Source organism: Triticum aestivum, chromosome 7B (genome assembly GCF_018294505.1).
Source record: "Triticum aestivum cultivar Chinese Spring chromosome 7B, IWGSC CS RefSeq v2.1, whole genome shotgun sequence".
NCBI classification, from domain to species: domain Eukaryota; kingdom Viridiplantae; phylum Streptophyta; class Magnoliopsida; order Poales; family Poaceae; genus Triticum; species Triticum aestivum.
In genome coordinates, this window is record NC_057813.1 from 297,288,356 (window position 1) to 297,314,852 (window position 26,497).

At 44.6% G+C, this 26,497-nt stretch overlaps 1 protein-coding gene and 1 long non-coding RNA gene across 10 annotated transcripts; both read right to left on the bottom strand.

The window, feature by feature from the left end:
• Positions 1–2,304: 2,304 nt before the first annotated feature.
• On the bottom strand, positions 2,305–7,148 carry LOC123155935 (uncharacterized). Of its 7 annotated transcripts, none has more exons than XR_006477683.1 (9): positions 6,631–7,143; positions 6,354–6,554; positions 5,540–5,932; positions 5,105–5,252; positions 4,345–4,980; positions 4,020–4,196; positions 3,211–3,927; positions 2,877–2,922; positions 2,305–2,790 (listed from the first exon to the last, which is right to left on the bottom strand). It is a non-coding gene; the product is annotated as an uncharacterized lncRNA (long non-coding RNA). The 7 variants fall into 7 exon arrangements; XR_006477682.1 differs by having other exon boundaries at positions 3,211–3,360; positions 6,631–7,135; XR_006477687.1 differs by having other exon boundaries at positions 3,211–4,196; positions 5,540–5,925; positions 6,451–6,554; positions 6,631–7,148.
• A 727-nt stretch (positions 7,149–7,875) lies between these two features.
• On the bottom strand, positions 7,876–26,016 carry LOC123155934 (LRR receptor kinase BAK1). Of its 3 annotated transcripts, XM_044574084.1 has the most exons (11): positions 25,746–26,016; positions 24,151–24,283; positions 24,003–24,074; positions 23,418–23,561; positions 10,825–10,896; positions 10,648–10,719; positions 10,421–10,533; positions 9,716–9,850; positions 9,293–9,634; positions 8,728–9,122; positions 7,876–8,484 (listed from the first exon to the last, which is right to left on the bottom strand). In XM_044574084.1, the coding sequence occupies exons 1-11, from the start codon at positions 25,819–25,821 to the stop codon at positions 8,170–8,172; spliced, it is 1,869 nt and encodes a 622-aa protein (XP_044430019.1). In that variant the 5' UTR covers positions 25,822–26,016; the 3' UTR covers positions 7,876–8,169. The 3 variants fall into 3 exon arrangements, with proteins under 3 accessions (XP_044430019.1, XP_044430020.1, XP_044430021.1); XM_044574085.1 differs by lacking the exon at positions 10,825–10,896; XM_044574086.1 differs by lacking the exon at positions 8,728–9,122.
• Positions 26,017–26,497: the final 481 nt, after the last annotated feature.

Consider the following 26,497-nt stretch of genomic DNA (forward strand, 5'->3'; position numbering starts at 1 on the left):
GTTAGGGCATCTTCAAGGCGGACCAATAAACCTCATGTAACCGTCCAAACCGCGGAAGCCATCCAACACCGACCTGTATCGGTCTGCGGGACGGTCCGGGAACGATTTCTCCTGCAAATGGGAGACAAAGTGGGGGAGGTTTGTGGGAGTTTGGACCGATCCCAAGCTTGTTTCTGACCGCCCTGGCCTACCGAAAACCCCTGCCCCCTCCCGCGCGCGCTCTCGTCCGGCGCCACCTGCTCGCATTCATGCCGCTGTAGAGCGTGCCGCTCCGCATTGAAGATGGCTTAGGGCGGACGCGACCTCTCACTGCCTCGCCACTGAAGCGGCGCGCCAACCGAGGGCGCCGCCCGCTGCACTCCTCCTCACCGCATTTACACGTCTTTATTAAACTCGCATGGAAGTCGAGAAACCTACTCCGGTCACACGTTCGCTCATGAGCGGGCCGACATCGCCGGCCGGGCTCCTCCCATCCGCCCTCTATTTATACGAGGCCAGATGTCGGGCAAGAATTGCACCCCCCCCTTCGCCAGTCATATCCCCTCCATCATTTTCTCCACTCTTCCGATGGCTTTTGAAGAGCATTTCTCTGGCATACAAGTCGGATGGGTGGCCCGTCGAGCCCGCTGTTTATGAGCGAGGCAGCTTGCTACTCCACCTCCCGCACCTGACCCACCGGAGAAAGTTGCCTCCCCAAGCCGCCGCGTGGTTTAGCAACTCACCGCTCCAAGGCCACTCAATGAGGAGTGGCGAGTTGCTTCACGCTGGCACGGCAGCACGGGCGTCATCGCTGTCGCGACGACCGTGCCTCCCATATTTGCGACTGTGCCTCCCGTGTGTGTGCCCGTGCCTCCCGTGTGTGTGCCCGTGCCTCCCGTGCCCGCGACTGCGCCATGCAGGCAGAGACAAAAGCCGGGTGCGCGAAGAGCGACGAGTCGGTGGCCGGCGCCTCCGCCGCTATCATCAGGAGAAGTAGAACACATGAGTCCGCCGCCGCTTGGGTCCCATGAAGGCCACCGCCTAGGCGACGCCGGCATACACAACTGGTGTCTTGCCCGGTTCTTCTCTCTCGAGGACCTCCGTCGATCCCACATGGGCTTCACGGAAGTGGAGGCGCCGCCTTCCCTTCCCACTGAAGCATTAGCCGGGGGTTCCACTCCGATGAGTGGTGGGGAAACGAATTGTCCTTTACGCTGAAGCATATACCTCTGGGGCTCCCGGCAGTCCGGTGATCGGGTTGCTAGACATGAGGAAGACAAAAGAATCCACGGGTGGCGATTTAGATTAGGTATTAATTATACCTCAAGAGCCTCACTAGCACCGTTGATGTAAATGTCTGACTAGCACCGCTGTATAAATGTACTGAAACCCATCATGTTTATATGAAAATTCGGCTTTTCTATATGAAATCCGCCATGTTTATATGAAATCCGGCCGTATTTGCACAAATTTTGTCTGGTTGGTTTTAGTTGTTGTCAAAATGTATGCGGCTAGTGTTGGATGGCGTCCTCCTGCATCTGTGTCCGCGAACTAGCCCCCCCTATCCGACTAGTCTGCGGACAAATGCGGGAGGATTTTTGCGGGTTGCCGTTGGAGATGCCCTTGCAAAGGAAATTGACGCTCCTTTACGAAAAAAAGTATCTAACACTACGTACATATCTATCCATGTGGCACATTAATGTATTATTATGCGGGCCATATTATTTGGCCTATTTGGCAACATAGGCGCTTTTGACGTTTCACCTTCCATGGTTGTCAGACTCCTTGCTAGCATGGCACCAGTGCCACGCATCAATCCGTTAGGTGTGTCTACTGCAATGCGTCAAATATTTAGTTGAGTTAAGGTGCAAGAATATCTTAATGTGCCAAATAATACGTCAAAAGCTCTTATCCACCGGTTAGGCGCGACACTAACATGACCAATGCATAGTCCCAAGGTGATGTCCTGTATGCCATGTAGAATCAGATGTCAGAAAAAATAGGTTCGAACGGGGAAGCGGAATCCTCTGCAGGAGACGGGTGTTTGAGAAGAAAAAGTGTGACCCGATGTAAGTAAAAAAGTTGAAATGGAGAATTGATATGCATATGTGCTAAAGTTTTTATCTTCTACTCGTTGATGAGACCACTAGTAGTAGCTTCCGTTGGAGAGAAAAAATCAATGTAGTTGCCTCGACCTCTCATGGGGCATATATGTATCTATAATTCTATAGATAGTGGTTGGGGCGCGTCCGTGGCGCGCCGCCTGAGAGGTGGTTGTGCGGTGCCAGGTAGGCACACACACACTTTCTGATTTCTTTTCAGCAATTTGTGTAGCACAGCTGCATTCAAATAATGAGAGCCTCTTGAATGTACATGCAACTGATGATATACTGTATGTATCTGATGACATGATACATTCTATGATCCAACTAACGCCCGATGTGGTCAGCTCGTGCTAGAGATAACACCGGCAGCGGTGGGGGTCTTCTGTTGCGTGGTCTTCTCAGCGAGCAGCTTCCCTGCTTCTTCTCCACCAACACCTTGTGTAGGTTGAACAGGGACAAGATGTGGTTGTGCTTCCTCCTAACAATCTCCATCTTCCAGTTCCAAAACTTCTCCTCCATCGCGATCTTCTCGTCAACGGCCTTGGTCGCTGCCGCCACCACCGCTAGCGCGTCGTTCAGAGACCTTGTCAGCGGCCTCGCTGTCCATCTCCTGCAGGACATGCTCCTTCCACTACATTACAAGTCCTTCCTGTTCTTTATGATGGCCATAGGTTGAACCGGCTGCAGCATCTGTAGCCACCCGAGGCTGATCAATGGGTTTTTAAATTAGTTTTAGTTGCAAGAATAATTACGCTGCTGCATAAAAAAAGTACAGATAAGCTCTGTGCTCACCGCAGATGATGTACTCTAGAGGTTCCTAGCCGTGGTCACGAGGATCCTGTGGTTTGAAAAGTGATGTAGACTGATATAAATTAGACGATGAAGTGAAACAGAAGATGCCGAGACATATATGTGGCAACATTGTTGTAGAAGTAAGATGTTGGAACATATATGTGGCACCATTGCTGTCTCTTATTTCAGATGGTGCATATGAAAAGCAATCAATAGAAAATATATAGCTGCATAACTTGGTTGTGACAAAATTATTCCTTAAGCAGTGATGTTGTGTTCATGCAAATAAAAATGAAAACCAAGGAGACCTGTCCAAGAACAAAAGATAACTCACCTTCAAATCATTGTTGAAGCTTAACCTTAATTAGTTCTTGAACTGAACCCTTCTTGCAGATGATCTGCGGTAAGCCCCCAAAAGCATGCTTGATAGCATCCATAGTATCACAATATTCCGGTCGCCAGCATTTCCTGGCTATGCTTTGAACTGTTTTCCAAGCAATCAAATATGAGAGTTCATAATTTGATGTCTGAATGACTGTTATAGAGCTTACCACACTGTTCTTTGTGGAGACAAAATTCATGTTAAAAAATATATATGATTTCAGGACATGGAAAATTCATCAAGCTCCTGAACTAAATGTTGAAAGATACGAATGTAAACCGGTGGCAATTAATCGTGCCAAGGAAGATGCTATGAATATGCACTTTTAACACCTCAGTGGCAGCAACAACTCAGATAAGGTAATATACTTTCTATTCAGTGCATATCTAATACACTCAAAGTTGAAGTTGAAATAACTAAATCAAATGGAAAATGAGGCATGATATTGTTTTATAAAAATAACAAAACAGATTGTTCACATGAAACTCAACGGTGGTGAAAGCCTGGAAAGCCAAGTTCATAAAGCCCAAATCCAATGAGTGAAACAAGAGGAACCGCGGATAATGGGGGACAACATTGCGCCAGAGACCACTGAAACCATGGATGATTTGAATCATCATCGCGATTATGAGAGCGCTTTGTGTCCCCCTCATCGTCCGTAGGAATTTTCTTGACAACAACACAAATTTGTTAGCCTCCGTACAGGAACTCGTACATGATGAGAACTTGAGAAGGCAATTCTGCTGGACAGTAATAAGTACCTCGTGAGGATCTGCCTCATTGCCTCAGCATCCGGCCAAGATGATGGAGATGGTTGGCACAATGAAAGTGTTGGAGCCACCCATCACGACGTGGAGACAAGACCCCAAGAAGGTTTGCAGTAAGGTGTTTATGCCGACGACGAACATGAGCGTCTAGATTACCCGAGCTTTCTCCTCCTGACAGAAATTCAGGGAGTGTCTATCATTTATATGCGCGGAATATTCAGTGCCAGATTAGTAGTACTTTTTCAGAGATATCAAATTCATGTGTCAAGTGAATATAACCAACATTTGGTAGCGGATAAATAAAGAGTTGAGGACTCACATTTCCACCTCCCATTTGAGGAACAAGCATCGTTGGTATGATGATGCTGGTGCCCAACATGACTATGAAATGTTGAAATCCTAGTATCACGGCCTTGGTTCCGCCCAAGATTACAAGCACAGAACATCAACTTATATGCTATTTGATTAATATGAGTAGTACATACTATCAATTGCATAAAAACATGTGCAGCTGAAGGCCTTTTCATTATAAATAAATTCAAGATCAATGAACCTTCCACACTGGTTAAGCAAAAGAATTTGTTTCCAACAAAAAACTTTCTCTACTGAAAATATGAAGACTGATGTGCATCGACAACAACAAAAATAGGTCAGTAATCAGCACACATGATGCAGTGGGAAAGAAAGCCTGGACATGAAACAACAAGTAGGAGCAAAAACTGAGGACAGTGAAGGACAAGCACGGAATGTAAGAGGGAAACTTTCAAAGAGCAAATCAAGAGGCCCCTGAGGCGGGGTGAAGCAGAGCACGGTACGCCATGGCAGTGAGCTGGTGATGCAGAAAGACACGCTGGGCAGCTGCTCCTTGAGCGGATGCGGCTGCAGCTCGTCGGCCTTGGGCGGCGGGGCGGCTGCCATCTTCCTCCTCCCTTTCCGGCTTCAACCTCCCAAGAAACTATGTACATACCATGTTATACATCAGATATGTTTTCCCCCCAAATTTCCTTACATGGTACATGGAGAAATCTTTTGGAACAACCAAAAGCCGCGAGCAGGGGAATTAAGCAAATAAGACCTACATGTCCCAGGCGCTGCTCCATCATGAGGAGCACAGCTACCTTGGCCGTGTTTCCGGCAACAGTGTCATCAAGTAATAAGCGGACCTCTTCAGGAGAAGACATGTTACATATCATGATTCCATCGCATAAATCTTCAAAAATCTAAAACCTACAAAAAGACCAAAGAGAATTAGTTCGAAGAACACACTGAAATTTGCCTCACCTTACATGCACACAACATTTGTGATCTATCTCTTTTTTTCGGGCGTGTGATCTATCTCCTTGAAAATTAAAATATATGCCTCATCATATTTCCTTCTCTTTAGTACAAACCTTGACCATGATCATGATCACTAATTCAGATTTTGTATACTGCAAGTTCATGCTAGCACCAGGTATTCATTTGTAATATGGATCAAGCAAGAGAGAGAGAGTGAGAGAGGATTGGGAACATACTAACGGAGGATGTGAACAGACGAAAGGGGCAACCTCAATTCCTCGGTCCTCCAGAGCCGCCATCAAAAAGGGGCAGAGATGGTGGGGTCGACCTGCCGTTGCCGTGCGATAGACGAACGGTAGCGACCATGTCGTGGGCGGCCCTCTCTGCAGCCCGCACGTCTATCTCTGCAACCTGTGTTCCTTGTGCCGAGGTGGCCATTGCGGGCGCTCATATATTACAAGAAGATAATTCAACAAACCATCAAAATTAGCAGTATACTGTATCTTAGAGAAGGAAAAAAAGCTCTATGTACTAAATCTGCAGTACATTCACCTGACGAAGAAGATCAGCCGCAGTTAAGGAACTTTGATGAACTATCTACATGTGTTCTCTTCTCCTCAATCTGCAAGCTTCACAAACAAAGAGCGAAGGCAAAGAGATCACGATCATTTCTGAAGAAAAATAATTTCGAAGCAAAAGTGAGCTTGTTCATTGTCTTCACACCATTCAAATGTGTCAACTTGTATTCAACTATAACATCTAAGCATTACTAATTACATAGAGTAGTGGGACTGGTAAAGAAACTTTATTTTTCATTGTCCTCTAATCATAACGAATTGCATAGAGTGGCTGTCATCTTAAAAAATACGATTCTTTGTCATGTAAACATAACAAAGTACACAGTAGCAGCCAGATTGATAAAAACTGGGGCGATGAGATGATGCTTCACGGCTACTGTTTGACAGTTAAATTAACAATAGAACCCATTTATTATTCCAATCAAAGAGGTAAACAACTGTAATCCGATAGAGGATATGGCTAGGTCTGTACCAAAAGGGGCCGGAGGTGCAGCAGATCCTTGCTCGAGCCGGAGGCGGTCAGTACGAACCTACCATACCCCGACAGAGGGAGGGGGGTGGGGGCGCACCTTGTTGATCTCCATGGCGTCCCGAGAGAGGGTGGCAGGGCGTAGGACCGGCGCGAGATCGGCGCCAGGGCAGTGCGAGCTCGTGCACCAGTTGTCCCCTCCGGCTAGCAGAGACGCGGTTAGCACGAAGAAGAACAAAAGAGCAGAGAGCTAGCGGCGAGCAAATCGGTGGCGGCTCACCTTGGCTTGATCTCCTCATCCACGTTTCCCTCCGCTGCCGTTTGCTGCAGCTCACGCTCGTCCGATTGAGCGCCAACGAGGAGGAAGGGACGGAGCGCTAGCGTAGGCTGGAGGCAGTGGAGCTCGGGCCGGGAGAGGAGAGGGCACGAGCACAGGGGAGGGCGGCGGCGACGCTAACCCTAGCTGTGGGAAGAAAAGGAAAAGGTACGCTGGGTTGCGACTTGCGAGGGGAAAAGGCACTGGTTTTTTTCTCTCCACATTCGGTCCAATAAATCTCGGTACAGTAAATCAGGACAGGTGGACCACTCTTGGATACGCCCTTACCGCGACTCTTATTGGGTTTAATCTCCTCATCCACGTTTCCCTCCGCTGCAGTTTGCTGCAGCTCACGCTCGTCCGATTGAGCGCCAACGAGGAGGAAGGGACGGAGCGCTAGCGTAGGCTGGAGGCAGTGGAGCTCGGGCCGGGAGAGGAGAGGGCACGAGCACAGGGGAGGGCGGCGGCAACGCTAACCCTAGCTGTGGGAAGAAAAGAAAAGGTACGCTGGGTTGCGACTTGCGAGGGGAAAAGGCACTGGTTTTTTTCTCTCCACATTCGGTCCAATAAATCTCGGTACGGTAAATCAGGACAGGTGGATCACTCTTGGGTACGCCCTTACCGCGACTCTTATTGGGTTTAATGCCACCAGAGTTGATGCCCTAAGGAGCTAAACGAACAAACAAGTTTTCTGAGGGGCTGGTTGGGGGCATTTATAGGAGAATAATACACGACTTGGGGACACGGAGGAATTGATTCCGGGCACCAGTGATCTCGGATGAACAGTAAAATCAGAAAAAATAGTAGAACAATTCAAAAAAATCTGAAATTATTTGTCAAGAAACTTTGATGTTTTTTCTACATGCGTACCAATTTTCGTAATGAAATGACATTTGTGGAGGTCCCGGCAAAAAAAACAAAATCATGCTCCAAAAAAACTGTTTTTGGATACATTTTGGAGCATCGATTTTGTCTTTTTTTCCGAGACCTGCATGAATGTCATTTTTTCATGAAATTTTGCACGCATGTGAAAAAGATATCAATGTTTGTTGCCAAAAAAATTCAGATTTTTTTGAACTATTTAAATATTTTTTCGCGTGTACTGTAGCAAAGGGAGCCTGTGAGCTCGAGCTCACAATAGCACTTTCGACGACTTGGTAAGTTCTTCCATCCTCGCATTTGACAAGGTAGTACTGCACGCTAGTTAGATATCACTTGTCATCCTCAAAAAAAAAAGATATCACTTGTCAGTTGTACAATAGACACAGATCCAACCAATCACCACCTGACTCATGACTTGTCAGATCCATTCCTTGCTGCAGCATTTGGTCAGCAGGAGAATATCGGTTCCAACTTCCAAGAGCATCATTACAAGTACATCAAAATATATTGTGGCTGCCGCAACATTTTTTCCATTGGCTGATATGAACAAATGGGGGATCTCACTAGGATCGTTCATGCACATGCTATTTCTTACGAGACCTAATTTAGCAGCAGCCACCATCACCTTGGCCCTGATAGCTCAACTGCATGGAGGTTGTCAGTGGAATCGACGATCCACTCAGAGTTTCGATGAGGACCCAGCTCTACCTCCTGCCGTGAGACTTCAACCTTTTGCCACTCATCCCATCTCTCCGCAAGACCATCACCTTCGAGCATCCTTACCACTTCCGACATCTTCGGGCGCTCCGTGGGGGAGCCCTGTGTGCAAAGGAGCGCAACCTGGATCAGCGATTCCACCTCAACATCGATGTAGTTGGTCTGTAGGTCTGGATCCACCAACATCTCCAGCCTTCTCTCCTTGAGCAATCCTTTCACCTGCACAAGTAAAATCAACAACAACAAAAAAGGATGACAATAAGGCAGCTCCCCTACAACCAAACGGAAGAATGTTTTAGGACTGCCCCTCTACACATACTTAACTTTGTCAATGATGTAACATCAAATAGAAGTTTTGCTAAAGCTCTGTTAATCACTTTTTTTGTTTAGAATAAGTTTGTACATGAAGCATTATGAACCTGGCTAGCTATTTGAACCAAGGAAATCTCACTAGTTAATTACCCAGTCAAGTAGCATGACATCGTCGTCATTGGCAAGGCGAGCAAGATCAAAGGCACGCTGTCCTGTAATAAGCTCTAAAAGTGTAATTCCATAACCGAATACATCAGTTTTCTCTGAGGATTTTCCTGTTGAAAGATATTCTGGTGCAATATGCCCAATTGTTCCACGCACAGCAGTTGTTACATGGGTATCCTTGTAATCCATTAGTTTGGCCAAACCAAAATCCCCCACTACAGCTTCAAAGTCTTCATCTAATAAAATATTTGCAGCTTTCACGTCACGATGGATGATCTTTGGATCACAGTGATCATGTAAATAGGAGAGGCCCCTGGCAGAACCCAATGCAATTCTTCTTCTCGTTTGCCAATCCAGTGGCGGTTCAGCTGGCCCTCGTTCTAAAAATATAAGCCAGTCAAATATATTCTTTTAGAATTATATTCTACTACCTCTGTAAACAAATGGTGACCTAAAACGTCTTATATTTATTTACAGACGGAGTACATTATATTAAGACTTACAACGATCTGAAATATACAAGGAAAAGTGGAGAAACAGGGCAAAGTACCTCTTAGACGTGATGCAACACTTCCATTAGTCATGTATGGATACACAAGCAACCTTTCTGTTGGTGTCATACAGAATCCACGAAGACGCAATAAGTTTCTGTGTACAGCCATACTAATCATCTCAACTTCTGTTTGAAATTGTAGCTCCCCACCAGGTGTCCTCTCCTCCTTCAGTCTCTTGACAGCTACTAGCGTACCATCTGTTAGTCTCCCTTTGTAGACCTTGCCAAATCCACCTCTTCCAAGAATGTTCTTATTGCTGAAGGTATCCGTAGCAACTTGTAATTCTCTTAGTGAAAATCTTTTAAGCTGACCAAGATGGACCTCTGGATCCTCCTCAGCTGTATCACATAAGAAATTTCAGGCTACTGTCATCTTACAAGTAATTTTCCTCATGCTGGCTGCTACTGAATGCTGCTTACCCGGTACATCAAAGAAGTGCTCTCGCGGTTTCCTGCGGCTCCAGTATGCAAAACCAATTGCAGGAATAGCAAATAGCAAGGCAGCACCAGCAGCCACTCCACCAGCAATTGCTCCAGTACTGGAGGAACTACTTCCTAAACGAATGAGAACAAAACCATCAATTCCATACCTTGTTAAGTATCTGTGGGCTAAATAAAATCGTGTGTTGCCAAGCAATGTTCCAGAATAGGATGACAACAAATAAGAGAACCAAGCCAGAAAACAGGTCACACAATGGACATGAATTAGCTAACAGAGATGCAATCAGTAGTGGAAGCAGCACTAGGAGGCCACACAGGCAGTGACAGTAGCAGCTACTTGAACATTTTTCCACTGATAGGGGGTGGAGGTGTACCATGAGATCTTGTATCATTGTTAAAAAACCAGAAGTTTTCATGCTGATTTATCATGATGTGCGTTGGTAGCACATGAAGCACCAGATAATCTCCACCATAAAGGTAGGAAACAAGGAAGTCCAGAAAAAGCATTCAATATCGACAACAGTATCGACTCCAGCCTGTAGAACATTTTACTTGTTTCTGGACTACTCTCATAGTCTCATCCCAGCTGGGATGTTACATCAATGAAAGAACATTGCAGCGGTCTTATTGCAATGGAAGGTATACATGAAGTTAATAGCCAATCCGTAATTATGCATAAATCACCTGGTGATTGCTCAGGGGTTGGAGGGTTATATGGAGGAGGTGGGGAGAAGGGAGGAGCGCCGGGGCAAGGTTTAGAAGTCCCAGGACCGCATAAGGCAGGGTTGTTGCCAAAACTGAAATGATAAACAAATGTGAATTGTTGGCATAACTGCAAAATAAACAAGTGTGAATTGAAGCAGCGTCAAGGCAAAGAAAACTGAATTTATCAACTAACATGCTAGCTTTACCTGATAGGGGTGAATAACGAAAATGAACCGGTTGATGGAACTTCTCCTGACAGCTTATTATTTGACAAATCCCTATAATTATTAGAAATATTCAGCTTTTGTTAATTAGACGCTTCCTAGTTTATACCAAAGGTTATGCTGAAGAAAAGGATGTAGCATAAGAAGACAAATACTTACAGAACTTGGAGAGCAGTAATAGCAGTTAAAAATTTAGGAATTGTGCCCGAAAGACTGTTGTTGTTAAGACGCCTATGCTCATATATATAATGAAAATGCACAAATTAGTATCACCTGGAGAGTGCTATAGGGAAAATTAACACAGTGGTTGAGTCTTGACCAAAGTTTCTATTTTAATAACTTAATAACAAGATAGATGCCATAAGAAACGAGAAGAATCCGCTGGAAACCAAATAAAATGAAAACTCTGTTGAGACGTAAGAAGTTTTCAAAAATTATTTAAAAAAATGCTATGTTAGAAAGGTGATGTTCTGTTAACATGTAAAATTTGAAGTTCAAACTCATATTATATGGGAGGTAAGGAAAATATATATACATGAATATTGATGGTGTAGTTTTGTCAGTATTCAATGCTGAAAGTAATTTATTTTCATACCTCCTAAATGAATTTGATTTGAGCTTGAATAAGTTTGAGACATAGTGTTTACATGGTTTTCCCCGATTTCTACCGTAACTTGGTTTCCACTGGATATTTTGTCTTAATAAGAAACATAAAAGGAATGCCAAGTGGCAAACTACTCATTGCCTAGAAAAGAGCAAAGAGCACAAATATAATGTGCACACAAGTTCACAGCAAAGATGATGAGGACATCAATACCATTGTTACACCCACAGCCCCTACGGCTACATATACTGGACCAATTACTAAAGCTCGCGCACGCCAATTAAATTATCAGGTACTTTCGTTTCTTGGTAATGATTCTAATGTTCATGAAAATATGATGCTGCCTAAATTGGATACATTTGTTTTGCTTACAAATGAAGGGCCTAGCTTGGAGAAGGATGAACATTGGAGCAAGAACAAGCATGGAGATGATGCCATGCGCAAGGGGAACAAGAACGGAGTTACAAGTGATGATTTCAGGGCTTTGAAGCCACCATAATGGGTGCATGAAGCCTTGGACGAAATATACAAGATGCCACTTCATAAATTTCGTCCCGAGCCTATTCTAGGTGCTGCGTCACCTTATTATTGGGCCAGGCCCTTGTAATTTCGAAATACATAAGTATAGGCTATTTTTAGAGTCCGTATGTGTGGGGAAACAAGAGATAGGGTTGATTTCGAACCCCTCCACCAAGGGCCACGAAATCCCCCCCCCCTCTTCCTCCATATATACAGCCCTTAGGGCACCGTTTAGACTTTGGGTTTTGTTTAGACTAAAGTTCGCCATCGCTGCAACTTCACGTACTTCGTTTGTGTTCAACGACCAGACAAAGGCGTCACAGAACCCCATCTTGATCAATAAAGCTTTCATCTTATATTCGCACTATCCAGATTGCAATCTCAGTTTCTTGCTTGTTCTTCGTTTGTTCGCAGGAAACAGACCCTCGTGGTCAGGTTGATCGTGCTCCGGCGTGGTCAATAACCCCTCGGAAGTTGGTTTAGCGATTGCTAAGGCGCGACGTCACGCACGTCCGTAGTCGGATCGTCAAGGTCGACTCCCACAGAAAACGATAGCCACCATCTCATCGAAAGACGGGACACATTTGCCTCTATCAAGTGGTATCAGATTTCCAGGTTGCTCGGTGAGATTTTACAGTTTTTCGTAGTTTAGATCGAGTTTGTTCTTCATACCTATAGTCCACGAAAAAGCCACACACAAAAATTAGGGTTAGTTCATCATATCTGAACCAGTCTGGGCCATTGCATAATCTTTTCTGTATTTGCGTTGTTGAATTTGCGGTTGCATCGTCGTGTCTAGTTGCTGGTCTTAGAGTCTAGTCTTTTAGAGTTTCGGGTTCTGGTCATAAGTTGTCACGCCGCCGCCGCACCATCATCATCGCCCCTGCCATCTACCACCACCGCTTATCCGCCACCGCTTTGAATCCGTATCCATATACCACCACCGCTGCCATATACCACCGCTGCGATATACCACCATATATCCACCACCAATCCGAGTTCTTTTCATATTAGGTTTGTTTTCGAGATCCATCTAGTTTCCGATTCGTGTTTCCTTGCCGGAGTAGGTTTTGAAAAAAAAAGAGTCCGGAAACCACCCTCCGTTTAGGCCCAAAGTTTTCCAAAAACGCACTTATCAAAAAAAATCTAGCTATCCTATTTTTAGGTGTTTCTGAGTGTTTTGAGACAGGTGCCATTATAGAAAGTTTTTTTTGAGCCGTTTCCAGATTTTGGTCCGGGCAGTCGAAAAAAAAATTGGTCACAAAAATTTCGTGCCTATCCTGTTACCTTGACTTGGGAAGAGTTTTGAGACACTCGCCATTATAATGAATTTTCGCAAAAAAAAAGAGCGCAAAAAAAAGAGCGAAAAAAAAAATTCAGAGTGTGCTCCTTCCTTGATTACGTGTCGCGTCGTGATTTTGTTAGTGTTCTAGGCTCGCGTCTCTAGCACGGTCTAGCCTAGGACCAGCACAGTACCGTCGTTGAGCGTTTATTCAACTTTGCATCTCTGAATTGATTATTGCTGACCTTTTTGCTATCATATTATAAGCCTTCCCAGCTCCACATACATCTACGTCGTGCGTTTGACTCTCCCTGGTAATCGCTCTATCCAAGCTTTGAGAGTTTTGACTACAACGGTTGCCAATCACTGCCTGCTGCTAGGTAAGAACTGGTAAGAATTTGAGTTTTGCTTGACGGATTTGTGACACCCACCACCACCACTTGTTCGTACTCTGTAGGATCATATTCTTGTGTGTTTCTATTGCTGCTAACCATGCCAGGATCACAAGCCGACGAGATTGACTGGGAGAGCTTAACGAACAAGGAGCTTCATGATAAGTTTCAGCAAATGATGACTGAACAGGTGCAAGATGTGCTGAACAATTTTGAAGAGGCCATGTAGAAGATCACTGGCTTTGAGAAGACGTTCGAAACAAAGCTCGATAACAGATTTAATGAACTGCTTGCGCGTCTTCCACCACTGGCTGCACCTGCTGCACCTCTGCAACAACAACAACAACTACTACCTCCACGTCGCGAAACAGCCCTTCGCCGAGCAAGCCGTGTACTTCTTCATCCTGGCCAAACTGTTGGTGCTGCTGTTGATACTTCTGTGGCTCCTGCTGCTGATGCGGAGGATGATTATGCGGGAGATTACGAGGATGAAGTTGATCAAAATCAGAACTACGTGCAACCACCAGCACCACAACCACCAGGTCGTCCACATGCAAATAATCACAAAGGTAGGGCCCTCCCTCAGGTACGAGATGTCCATATTCCTAAACTGAAATTGAATATTCCACCATTTGAGGGTAGATATGTTCCTGATATATATCTTACTTGGGAGTTAGAAACTGAACAACGATTTACATGTTTACAATATCCCGAGGAGAGACGGGTTGCTGTTGCTGTTTGTGCTTTCACTAGTTTTGCATGTGTATGGTGGTCTGAACATTGTAGATTATATCCTATTCCAACTACTTGGGCTGCTTTGAAAACTGCTATGCGTACGCGTTGGGTTCCACCATATTATCAACGTGAATTGCTTCAAAAATTGCAGCGCTTAAGACAAGGGAAAAATTCTGTAGAAGAATATTATCAGGAATTACAAACTGGCATGATTAGATGTGGTATTGTTGAGGAGAATGAAGCTATGCTTGCACGTTTTACGGGTGGACTAAATAGAGAGATTCAGACCATTCTAGAGTATAAGGAGTATACTAATATCACTCGTTTATTCCATCTTGCTTGTAAAGCTGAACGTGAAGTGCAGGATCGACAAGCATTGGCGCGAACTAACTTTTCTGCAGGCCGACCTTCATCATGGACACCGCGTGCATCTTCTCCTTCAACTGCACTCCATCAGGTGCCATCTCCAGCCATGATACCAGAAAACAGGCACAACCACCATTATCTGACAAGAGCGCACCTGCCGGGCCTGCACAGAGTTCTTCTTCCATAGCATCAACAGGGCACACAAGTGATATTATTTGTCGTCGTTGTAAGGGAAGAGGTCATTATGCGAGAGAATGCAAATCTCAGCGTGTGATGATTGCTACCGAGGATGGTGGGTATGAGTCCGCTAGTGACTATGATGAGAAGACTTTGGCTCTTATTACACGTGAAGAACATGGTGGAGATGATTCTGATCATGAGACGCAATACATGGCTCCTGAAGACGCTGACAGGTATGAATGTTTAGTTGCTCAACGTGTTTTGAGTGTGCAGGTCACACAAGCTGAGCAAAATCAGAGGCACAATTTGTTCCATACCAAGGGGGTTGTGAAGGAACGTTCTGTGCGCATAGACGGAGGGAGCTGCAACAACTTGGCTAGCATGGAGATGGTGGAGAAGCTTTCTCTCACCACAAGACCACATCCACATCCTTACAACATCCAATGGTTCAACAACAGCGGCAAGGTTAAGGTAACACGTACTGTTCGTGTGCATTTTAGTATCTCTACATATGCTGATTATGTTGATTGTGATGTGGTACCTATGCAAGCATGTTCCTTATTACTTGGTAGACCATGGCAATTTGATAAAAATTCTGTACAGCATGGTAGAAACAATCAGTATACTCTTGTTCATAAGGATAAAAATATTACTTTGCTTCCTATGACTCCTGATTCCATTTTGAAAGATGATATTAATAGAGCTACTAAAGCAAAACAGGAAAAAAATAAGAGTGAAAATCAGATTGTGGCAAAATAATTTGAGAAACAAATGAAGCCTAATAATAAACCATCTAGTGTTATTTCTGAAATTAAATTGAAAAGTGCATGTTTATTTGCCACCAAATCTGATATTGATGAGCTAGATTTCAGCAAATCTGTTTGCTATGCTTTTGTGTGCAAAGAGGCATTATTTTCATTCGAGGACGTGCCTTCCTCTTTGCCTCCTGCTGTCACTAACATTTTGCAGGAGTTGGCTGACGTCTTTCCACAAGACGTGCCACCAGGATTACCGCCTATTCGAGGGATTGAACATCAGATTGACTTAATTCCCGGTGCTTCACTGCCAAACCGTGCGCCATACCGTATCAATCCAGAGGAGACGAAGGAGATTATGCGTCAAGTACAAGAGCTTCTCGACAAAGGTTATATACGCGAATCCCTTAGTCCTTGTGTTGTTCCTATTATTCTACTAGTGCCGAAAAAGGATGGTACATCACGTATGTGTGTTGATTGTAGAGGCATTAATAATATTACTATTCGTTATCGTCATCCTATTCCTAGGCTAGATGATATGCTTGATGAATTGAGTGGCTCTACAATATTCTCCAAAGTTGATTTGCGTAGTGGATACCATCAAATTCGTATGAAATTGGGAGATGAATAAAAAACAGCATTTAAAACTAAGTTTGGATTATATGAGTGGTTAGTCTTGCCTTTTGGGTTAACTAATGCACCTAGTACTTTCATGAGATTAATGAACGAAGTTTTACGTGCTTATAGACGATTTGTAGTAGTTTACTTTGATGACATATTGATTTATAGCAGATCTTTGGAAGAACATTTGGACCATTTACGTCCTGTTTTTATTGTTCTACGTGATGCACGTTTGTTTGGTAACCTTGGGAAGTGCACCTTTTGCACCGACCGAGTATCTTTTCTTGGCTATGTTGTTACTTCACAGGGAATTGAAGTTGATAAAGCCAAGATTGAAGCTATTGAGAGTTGGCCGCAGCCCAAAACGGTCACACAAGTGAGGAGTTTTCTTGGCCTCGCTGGATTCTATAGGCGTTTTGTGAGAGATTTCAACACCATTGCTGCACCTCTCAATGAGCTTACAAAGAAAGATGTGCCTTTTCTTTGGGGTACCGCACAGGAAGAAGCCTTCACGGTATTGAAAGATAAGTTGACACATGCTCCTTTACTCCAACTTCCTGATTTTAATAAGACTTTTGAGCTTGAATGTGATGCTAGTGGAATTGGATTATGAGGTGTGTTATTACAAGATGGCAAACCTGTTGCATACTTTTCTGAAAAATTGAGTGGGCCTAGTCTGAATTATTCTACTTATGATAAAGAATTATATGCTCTTGTTCGGACTTTAGAAACATGGCAACATTATTTATGGCCCAAAAAATTTGTTATACATTCTGATCATGAATCTTTAAAACATATTAAAAGTCAAGCTAAACTGAATCGTAGACATGCTAAATGGGTTGAATTCATTGAGACTTTCCCTTATGTCATTAAACACAAGAAGGGAAAAGAAAATGTTATTGCTGATGCATTGTCTCGTCGCTATACTATGCTTTCACAACTTGACTTCAAAATATTTGGTTTGGAGACCATCAAAGATCAATATGTGCATGATGCTAATTTTAAAGATGTAATGCAGAATTGTAAAGAAGGAAGAATGTGGAACAAGTTTGTCGTTAATGATGGATTTGTGTTTCGTGCTAACAAGCTATGCATTCCAGCTAGCTCCGTTCGTCTTTTGTTGTTGCAGGAGGCGCATGGGGGAGGATTAATGGGACACTTTGGCATGAAGAAGACGGAGGACGTACTTGCTACACATTTCTTTTGGCCAAAGATGAGACAGGATGTTGAGCGTTTTATTGCTCCCTACACTACATGTCAAAAAGCTAAGTCACGACTCAGTCCTCATGGTTTATATATGCCTTTGCCTGTACCTAGTGTTTCTTGGGAGGATATATCTATGGACTTTGTTTTAGGTTTACCTCAAACAAAGAAGGGGAGGGATAGCATATTTGTTGTCGTGGATAGATTCTCGAATATGGCACACTTTATACCATGTCATAAAAGCGATGATGCTGTTAATGTTGCTGATTTGTTCTTTCGTGAAATTATTCGCTTGCATGGTGTGCCAAATACTATTGTTTCAGATCGTGATACTAAATTTCTTAGCCACTTTTGGAGATGTTTATGGGCTAAGTTGGGGACTAAACTGCTTTTTAGTACTATTTGTCACCCCCAAACTGATGGACAAACTGAAGTAGTCAATAGAACTGTCTACTATGCTTAGAGCTATTTTGAAGAATAATAAGAAAATGTGGGAGGAATGCTTGCCTCATATTGAATTTGCTTATAATCGTTCATTGCATTCTACTACTAAGATGTGCCCTTTTGAAGTTGTGTATGGTTTCCTACCTCGTGCACCTATTGATTTGTTGCCTCTTCCATCTTCGAAGAAGGTTAATTTTGATACTAAACAACGTGCTGAATTGATTTTAAAAATGCATGAGTTAACTAAGGAAAACATTGAGCGTATGAATGCTAAATATAAACTTGCTGGAGATAAGGGTAGAAAACATGTTGTGTTTGCACCTGGAGATCTTGTTTGGTTACATTTGCGTAAGGATATATTTCCTTATTTGCGCAAATCAAAGCTAATGCCACGTGTTGATGGTCCCTTTAAGGTGCTAGAGAAAATAAATGATAATGCATATAAACTTGAGCTGCCTGCAGATTTTGGGGTTAGTCCCACTTTTAACATTGCAGATTTGAAGCCTTATTTGGGTGAGGAAGATGAGCTTCCGTCGAGGACGACTTCATTTCAAGAAGGAGAGGATGATGAGGACATCAATACCATTGTTACACCCACAGCCCTACTGTTACATATACTGGACCAATTACTAGAGCTCGTGCACGCCAATTAAATTATCAGGTACTTTCGTTTCTTGGTAATGATTCTAATGTTCATGAAAATATGATGCTGCCTAAATTGGATACATTTGTTTTGCTTACAAATAAAGGGCCTAGCTTGGAGAAGGATGAACATTGGAGCAAGAACAAGCATGGAGATGATGCCATGCGCAAGGGGAACAAGAACGGAGTTACAAGTGATGATTTCAGGGCTTTGAAGCCACCATAATGGGTTCTAGGCATAGCCGGTCCCAAGCCCGGGTAAAGGAGGAGGGTTGTGATAGGCTTGGCGAGCCAACGTAAAAAATAGCCAGTCCCATAGGTATGAAACCCATTTGAGAGAGAATAGTACTAGGATGGGTGACCTCCTAGGAAGTCCTCGTGAAAGGGTTTCATATCTAAGGGTTGTGATAGGCTTGGCGAGCCAACGTAAAAACTAGCCAGTCTTTTGGGTATGAAACCCATTTGGGCGAGAGTAGTACTAGGATGGGTGACCTCCTGGGAAGTCCTCGTGAAAGGGTTTCATATCTAGCCTACCCCAATTTGTTTGGGATAAAAGGCTTCGTAAGTAAAGTAGAAGCCACCATAATGGGTGCATGAAGCCTTGGACGAAATATACAAGATGCCACTTCATAAATTTCGTCCCGAGCCTATTCTAGGTGTTGCGTCACCTTATTATTGGGCCAGGCCCTTGTAATTTCGAAATACATAAGTATAGGCTATTTTTAGAGTCTGTATGTGTGGGGAAACAAGAGATAGGGTTGATTTCGAACCCCTCCACCAAGGGCCACGAAATCCCCCCCCCTCCTCCTCCATATATACAGCCCTTAGGGCACCGTTTAGACTTTGGGTTTTGTTTAGATTAAAGTTCGCCATCGCTGCAACTTCACGTACTTCGTTTGTGTTCAACGACCAGACAAAGGCGTCACAGAACTCCATCTTGATCAATAAAGCTTTCATCTTATATTCGCAATATCCAGATTGCAATCTCAGTTTCTTGCTTGTTCTTCGTTTGTTCGCAGGAAACAAATCCTCGTGGTCAGGTTGATCGTGCTCCGGCGTGGTCAATAACCCCTCGGAAGTTGGTTTAGCGATTGCTAAGGCGCGACATCACGCACGTTCGTAGTCGGATCGTCAAGGTCGACTCCCACAGAAAACGATAGCCACCATCTCATCGAAAGACGAGACACCTTTGCCTCTATCAAAAGACCAAATCAGGCAAACATAAATCAAATTTAAAAAAAATCCTACACGGGGTACACACAGTACATTTTCCCCCGTTTTTCATCCTTTTAGTTGTTGGTGTTTTAACTCCGCCTATGTTGTCTCAACATAGCCGGTCCCAAGCCCGGGTAAAGGAGGAGGGTTGTGATAGGCTTGGCGAGCCAACGTAAAAACTCAACCACTCTTATGGAGATGAAACCCAAAAGATTTTTGTTGGGGCGTAACCCTCTCAGCGACGCGCCACATCGGAACCCGGGTGTGGTGGAAAATGGGCAAGGGCCGGGCCGTCACCCCCCAAGTGGCGCGCCGTATCTTGATCCGGATACGGTGGCAAGTGAGCGAGGATCGGGTCGTTGCATCCTTAGTGGCGCGCTACATCGGCGCCCGGATGTAGTGGAAAATGAGCAAGGGTCTTCGCATTTGACTCGACGAGTGCGAAGGGTAAGGAAGCTAGCCGAGCCTAGGAGGATTCGCTTAGGTAGCTGGAACGTAGGGTCTCTGACAGGGAAGCTTCGGGAGCTAGTTGATGCAGCAGTGAGGAGAGGTGTTGATATCCTTTGCGTCCACGAAACCAAATGAAGAGGACAGAAGGCGAAGGAGGTGGAGGATACCGGCTTCAAGCTGTGGTACACGGGGACGGCTACAAACAGAAATGGTGTAGGCATCTTGATCAACAAGAGCCTCAAGTATGGAGTGGTAGACGTCAGGAGACGTGGGGACCGGATTATCCTGGTCAAGCTGGTAGCTGAGGACTTGGTTCTCAATGTTATCAGCGCATATGCCCCGCAAGTAGGCCACAATGAGAACACCAAGAGGGAGTTCTGGGAAGGCTTGGAAGACATGGTTAGGAGTGTACCGATTGGTGAGAAGCTCTTCATAGGAGGAGACCTCAATGGCCACGTGGGTACATCTAACACAGGTTTTGTAGGGGCGCATGGGGGCTTTGGCTATGGCATCAGGAATCAAGAAGGAGAAGATGTCTTAAGCTTTGCTCTAGCCTACAACATGATTGTAGCTAACACCCTCTTTAGAAAGAGAGAATCACATCTGGTGACTTTTAGTAGTGGCCAACACTCTAGCCAGATTGATTTCATCCTCTCGAGAAGAGAAGATAAGCGTGCGTGCCTAGACTGTAAGGTGATACCTGGGGAGAGTGTTGTACCCCAACATAAGCTGGTGGTTGCTGACTTCCGCTTTCGGATTCGTGTCCAGCGGGATAAGCGTGCCAAGGTCGCTAGAACAAAGTGGTGGAAGCTCAAGGGGGAGGTAGCTCAGGTGTTCAAGGAGAGAGTATTTAAGGAGGGCCCTTGGGAGGAAGGAGGGGATGCGGACAATGTGTGGATGAAGATGGCGACTTGCATTCGTAAGGTGGCCTCGGAGGAGTTTGGAGTGTCCAGGGGAAGGAGAAGCGAAGATAAGGATACCTGGTGGTGGAATGATGATGTCCAGAAGGCGCTTAAAGAGAAGAAAGATTGCTTCAGACGCCTATACCTGGATAGGAGTGCAGACAACATAGAGAAGTACAAGATGGCGAAGAAGGCCGCAAAGCGAGCTGTTGGTGAAGCAAGGGGTCGGGCATATGAGGACCTCTACCAACGGTTAGGCACGAAGGAAGGTGAAAGGGACATCTATAAGATGGCTAAGATCCGGGAGAGGAAGACGAGGGATATTGGCCAAGTCAAATGCATCAAGGACGGAGCAGGCCAACTCTTGGTGAAGGACGAAGAGATTAAGCATAGATGGCGGGAGTACTTCGACAAGTTGTTCAATGGGGAGAATGAGAGTTCTACCATTGAACTGAATGACTCCTTTGATGAGACCAGCATGCGTTTTGTGCGGCGCATCCAGGAGTCTGAGGTGAAGGAGGCTTTAAAAAGGATGAAAGGAGGCAAGGCGATGGGCCCTGATTGTATCCCCATTGAGGTGTGGAAAGGTCTCGGGGACATAGCGATAGTATGGCTAACCAAGCTTTTCAACCTCATTTTTCGGGCAAACAAGATGCCAGAAGAATGGAGACGGAGTATATTAGTACCAATCTTCAAGAACAAGGGGGATGTTCAGAGTTGTACTAATTACCGTGGAATTAAGCTGATGAGCCATATAATGAAGCTATGGGAGAGAGTCATTGAGCACCGCTTAAGAAGAATGACAAGCGTGACCAAAAATCAGTTTGGTTTCATGCCTGGGAGGTCGACCATGGAAGCCATTTTCTTGGTACGACAACTTATGGAGAGATATAGGGAGCATAAGAAGGACTTGCATATGGTGTTCATTGACTTGGAGAAGGCCTATGATAAGATACCGCGGAATGTCATGTGGTGGGCCTTGGAGAAACACAAAGTCCCAGCAAAGTACATTACCCTCATCAAGGACATGTACAATAATGTTGTGACAAGTGTTCGAACAAGTGATGTCGACACCGATGACTTCCCGATTAAGATAGGACTGCATCAGGGGTCAGCTTTGAGCCCTTATCTTTTTGCATTGGTGATGGATGAGGTCACAAGGGGTATACAAGGAGATATCCCATGGTGTATGCTCTTTGCGGATGATGTGGTGCTAGTTGACGATAGTCGGACGGGGGTAAATAGGAAGCTAGAGTTATGGAGACAAACCTTGGAATCGAAAGGGTTTAGGCTTAGTAGAACTAAAACCGAGTACTACTAGCTGTGAGGAGGAGGAGGTTAGCCTTGATGGCCAGGTGGTACCTCGGAAGGACACCTTTCGGTATTTGGGGTCAATGTTGCAGGAGGATGGGGGTATTGATGAAGATGTGAACCATCGAATCAAAGCCGGATGGATGAAGTGGCGCCAAGCTTCTGGCATTCTCTGTGACAAGAGAGTGCCACAAAAGCTAAAAGGCAAGTTCTACAGGACGGCGGTTCGACCCGCAATGTTGTATGGCGCGGAGTGTTGGCCGACTAAAAGGCGACATGTTCAACAGTTAGGTGTGGCGGAGATGCGTATGTTGAGATGGATGTGTGGCCACACGAGGAAGGATCGAGTCCGGAATGATGATATACGAGATAGAGTTGGGGTAGCACCAATTGAGGAGAAGCTTGTCCAACATCGTTTGAGATGGTTTGGGCATATTCAGCGCAGGCCTCTAGAAGCTCAGTGCATAACGGACGGCTAAAGCGTGCGGAGAATGTCAAGAGAGGGCGGGGTCGACCGATTTTGACATGGGAGGAGTCCGTTAAGAGAGACCTGAAGGATTGGAGTATCGACAAAGAGCTAGCTATGGACAGGGGTGCGTGGAAGCTTGCTATCCATGTGTCAGAGCCATGAGTTGGTTGCGAGATCTTATGGGTTTCACCTCTAGCCTACCCCAATTTGTTTGGGACTAAAGGCTTTGTTGTTGTTGTTGTTGTTGTTGTTAGTTGTTGGTGCTTTACACTTGCAATGGTAACACGTAAGTTGTTGCTTCAAAGGGTTGAATCAAACTGCATGGCTACACTAAATAATTCTAAACACGAGGTTTTATGCTGCCATAATTGTAACTCTACCCAGGCAAATAGAAAGCATCTCATTTTGGCCCAGTAGAGCTAAGTACCTCGTGTATGTGAGTCTAGCACGTGTGCATTTTTCAGAATGATCAGATTACCTAAAATATTGAACAGCTAAAATGTATTTAAACAAGTGATCTCACAAAATGCTAATAGCCATCTTGGCACGAACATGGTTAAAATATCAAGCAAATGACTATGTATGTGAGTCTAGCATGACAGCAAAAATATCCCTACTATAACATCGTGTTATCTATAATGAGGCAAATGAAGGGATCATACAGGAATCGTAGCTTCAATAGGTTCCCCAATGAATCGGGTATTGGACCAGTGAAGTTGTTTAAGTACAAATCCAAACTGATCAAGTTTGTGAGGTTTCCAAGTTCGCTAGGTATTGTTCCACTGATGTTATTACTGTAAAGCTCCCTGCAGCACAAAATTAAAACTGTTACTAAGTTGTATAAAAATAATTATGGGCCAAGACCCAAAAGTAGGTGATCACTGGCACATTACAATAATTAGATTGACGGCACCAGCCTTATATGTAACACCCTTGCATGTACTAATCTAAGTTACTATCATCATGATCAATAGTCCAACTCTACTATTTCTTTTCCCATTATCTAGTACAATGTGGTAGAGTAAGTAGACATTGTGATGATCTAACCCTACTTACATTCCAACAACAATTCACTATGTGGTGAAGGAAATGAACATTTCAAATAGAATATCTGTTTTAATGCATCCATATATGTTATATTTTCGCCTGGGTTGGAAGATCAGAACGCTGACAAACTCTTCCACCATTTGCAGGTATCAGCAAGTATGGCATGTATGCAGGCACTTGGCAAAAAGAGGATAGCTTACAGGTATTGCAAGTTTTTTAGCTGACCAAGCTGTGGCACCAAAGTACCAAATAATGCAGCATTTCCAAGATCGCTGAAAAATGCACATAAACTTCAGTATGAAATACAGTACAGGTGTATCTGCATAGTGGAGAAAAAGGTGGACCTACACTCTGATAACGCTGTTGTCATTGTTGCAAGTAACATGAAACCAAGTGCACGGATTGACCAGAGTTGGATCCCAACTTTGTAGCACATTATTGGGATCATTTAAGTTCGTTCTTAGGCTATGCAATGCATCACCTGTAAATAATAGTGAGAAATGAATAATGCCTACATAAAATTTAACTGACAAATAATCAGTACTGTACATCCTACAAAAAATGAGATAATCATGTCATCCCAAGAGGAGCAACATGACCCCAGTTACAGCATGCATTAGCACAATTAGCACCTAATATTCCTTGTGTAGATTGAATATATGATTTTTAATGGGGGCCAATCACCAGGTTATATCATACACAAATAAACAGAACAAAAAGGCCAGCTTGCATTCCCTTCGTGCTCATCTTGAATCTGACAGCTCTACCATCATAAATCTGCTGTGTTGTAGATTTTTCATTACATTGACCTTTGGTATTTAGTAATGTTATATTGTGTGGGAAAAAACTAGCATAATATGTTTTATACCAAAGAGCACTTAAACAGCGCATGAGAGATACATACTCCCTCCGTCCCATAATATAAGAGCGTTTTTGACACTACACTATTGTCAAAAACGCACTTATATTATGGGACGGAGGGAGTAAGTATCAACAGATGGCATAAGTAACGAAAGCTGCAGTGCCAACTTGGTGGCTGTTGAGGTTTCTAGTGCAATGTCGAACAAGCAATCACCATCAGGCTTCAGGTGATTTAGCCTTCCGGTTCAGACTTGTGACTTGAAAGACGCCCTCTAGCTTATAGAAAGAGCCACATACAGTATCAAAACGTTCAACAACAAAACTGGTTAGGTGAAAAAACAGAATTTGGTACAAGAGAATTGCCCAATGACCATCAACTTTGACCGATTGAAACCCAGAAGAGCAACATCATTTTGAACTGGGAACGTAAAAGCACCCTGAGGCAACAACAAAAGTGCACAGTGGGATATCCTAATCAACCCCACAGTACACCAATCAGGCTCAAGCAAACCGCAGGCGACGAACAATTCTCAGGAGTAAGCAAACCAACTGGAAGTGTATCAACGCGGGCACAAGTAAGCAAACCACGAGTTTAAATCTAACAAGAAGACGCTTCAAAAAACAAACAAATAAAAATCTAACAAGAAAACCACATCGTAGAAACGTCCTAATCAACCCTAACAACCACGACCACGACTGGACTAACGTTGGCAAGGCAGATAGATGGGCACATAAGCGATCATATTCATGGTCATGGGGCAACATACGCAGAGCAAAGTAACGCAAGCATATTATTAGTAGCCCTCTGAAGCAAAACGCAAAGCAGAGATCCCAGCCCCAAGCATTGTCGGGTTTTGCGACGCAGTATAAATATAAAATCATGTCAAAACCACAGCAAACGAGCGACGATGATCCGCTCCGATTTCCCGTCAAAATCGCCCCAAATTGATTGTGTGCCCTGGATTGAAGCAGCAGATTTAAATTTGCTCGACCAAGAGAGCCAGAAATGGGCATGAAAACGCCTCGCAAAACCCCAGCCTCGAGAACCTCCAACGGAAGCAAACCAGCAAAGCAAAGCAGACCTTCCGTGTTTGCAAGCACGCGCGCGGCCTGGTGAAGCAGCAGCAGCGCCCAGATCGCCCACGGCGGCGCCCCCATTGCCGCCGCCGCGCATTCCACTCCCCGCAGAAGCCAAGCCCTTTTGCGACAGAGGCGAAGATTCGGGGCGCAGCTTTTTGGGCCCCCTCCCGTCCGCTTCGATCTCCTCGGACCGAAGCCCCGAACCGAACCCCTCTGCTCTGCTCTGCTCTTTTCGGCGACTTTTTGTGTGCGTGTGTGTCCACTGTGGAGATGGAGATCAGGGAGATTAGATGATTTACCCCACTTTACAAGGGATTAGATGATTTGTCTCAAGGTTGTCTCAATGACCAGTGGCCCCGACCCCACCCGGCAGCCTCTCGGGGGGCAAATTATCTAAGTGGAAGTAAAGTGGGGCAAAAGATCCAATTTTCCGTGAAGATCTCTAAGCTAACACACTCCGAAGCCGTATGAAACCAAGTTTTACATAACGATTTGCAGCAGGCTTTCCTAGCTAGGATATGCCCTACCTTGTTTGCGGAATGATGCGTCCATATCATCCTTGAGTCTTGAAACTGGGCTAGTAGTTTTTTAAGGTCAGCTCAATCGCACGACCCCAAACGGACGTCCGGTTTGGCCAGATTTTATCCCTTTGGGGCGCCAATGGGTTCGACGTGTCCGGCCTTGTCCGTTGGGTCGTGTGTGCGCCCACCACGCGGCCGCACCCCAAATCACGTCCGCGTTGGACATGATTAAA

Excerpts from the sequence above, each read along its gene's own strand:
- LOC123155934 (XM_044574084.1), bottom strand. The coding sequence starts at position 25,821 with ATGGGGGCGCCGCCGTGGGCGATCTGGGCGCTGCTGCTGCTTCACCAG. Across the intron at positions 10,897-23,417 it reads CTATTGAAGCTACGATTCCT|GCGTCTTAACAACAACAGTC; the intron begins GTATGATCCCTT and ends ATATGAGCATAG. Across the intron at positions 10,720-10,824 it reads ATTACTGCTCTCCAAGTTCT|GGATTTGTCAAATAATAAGC; the intron begins GTAAGTATTTGT and ends TAATAATTATAG.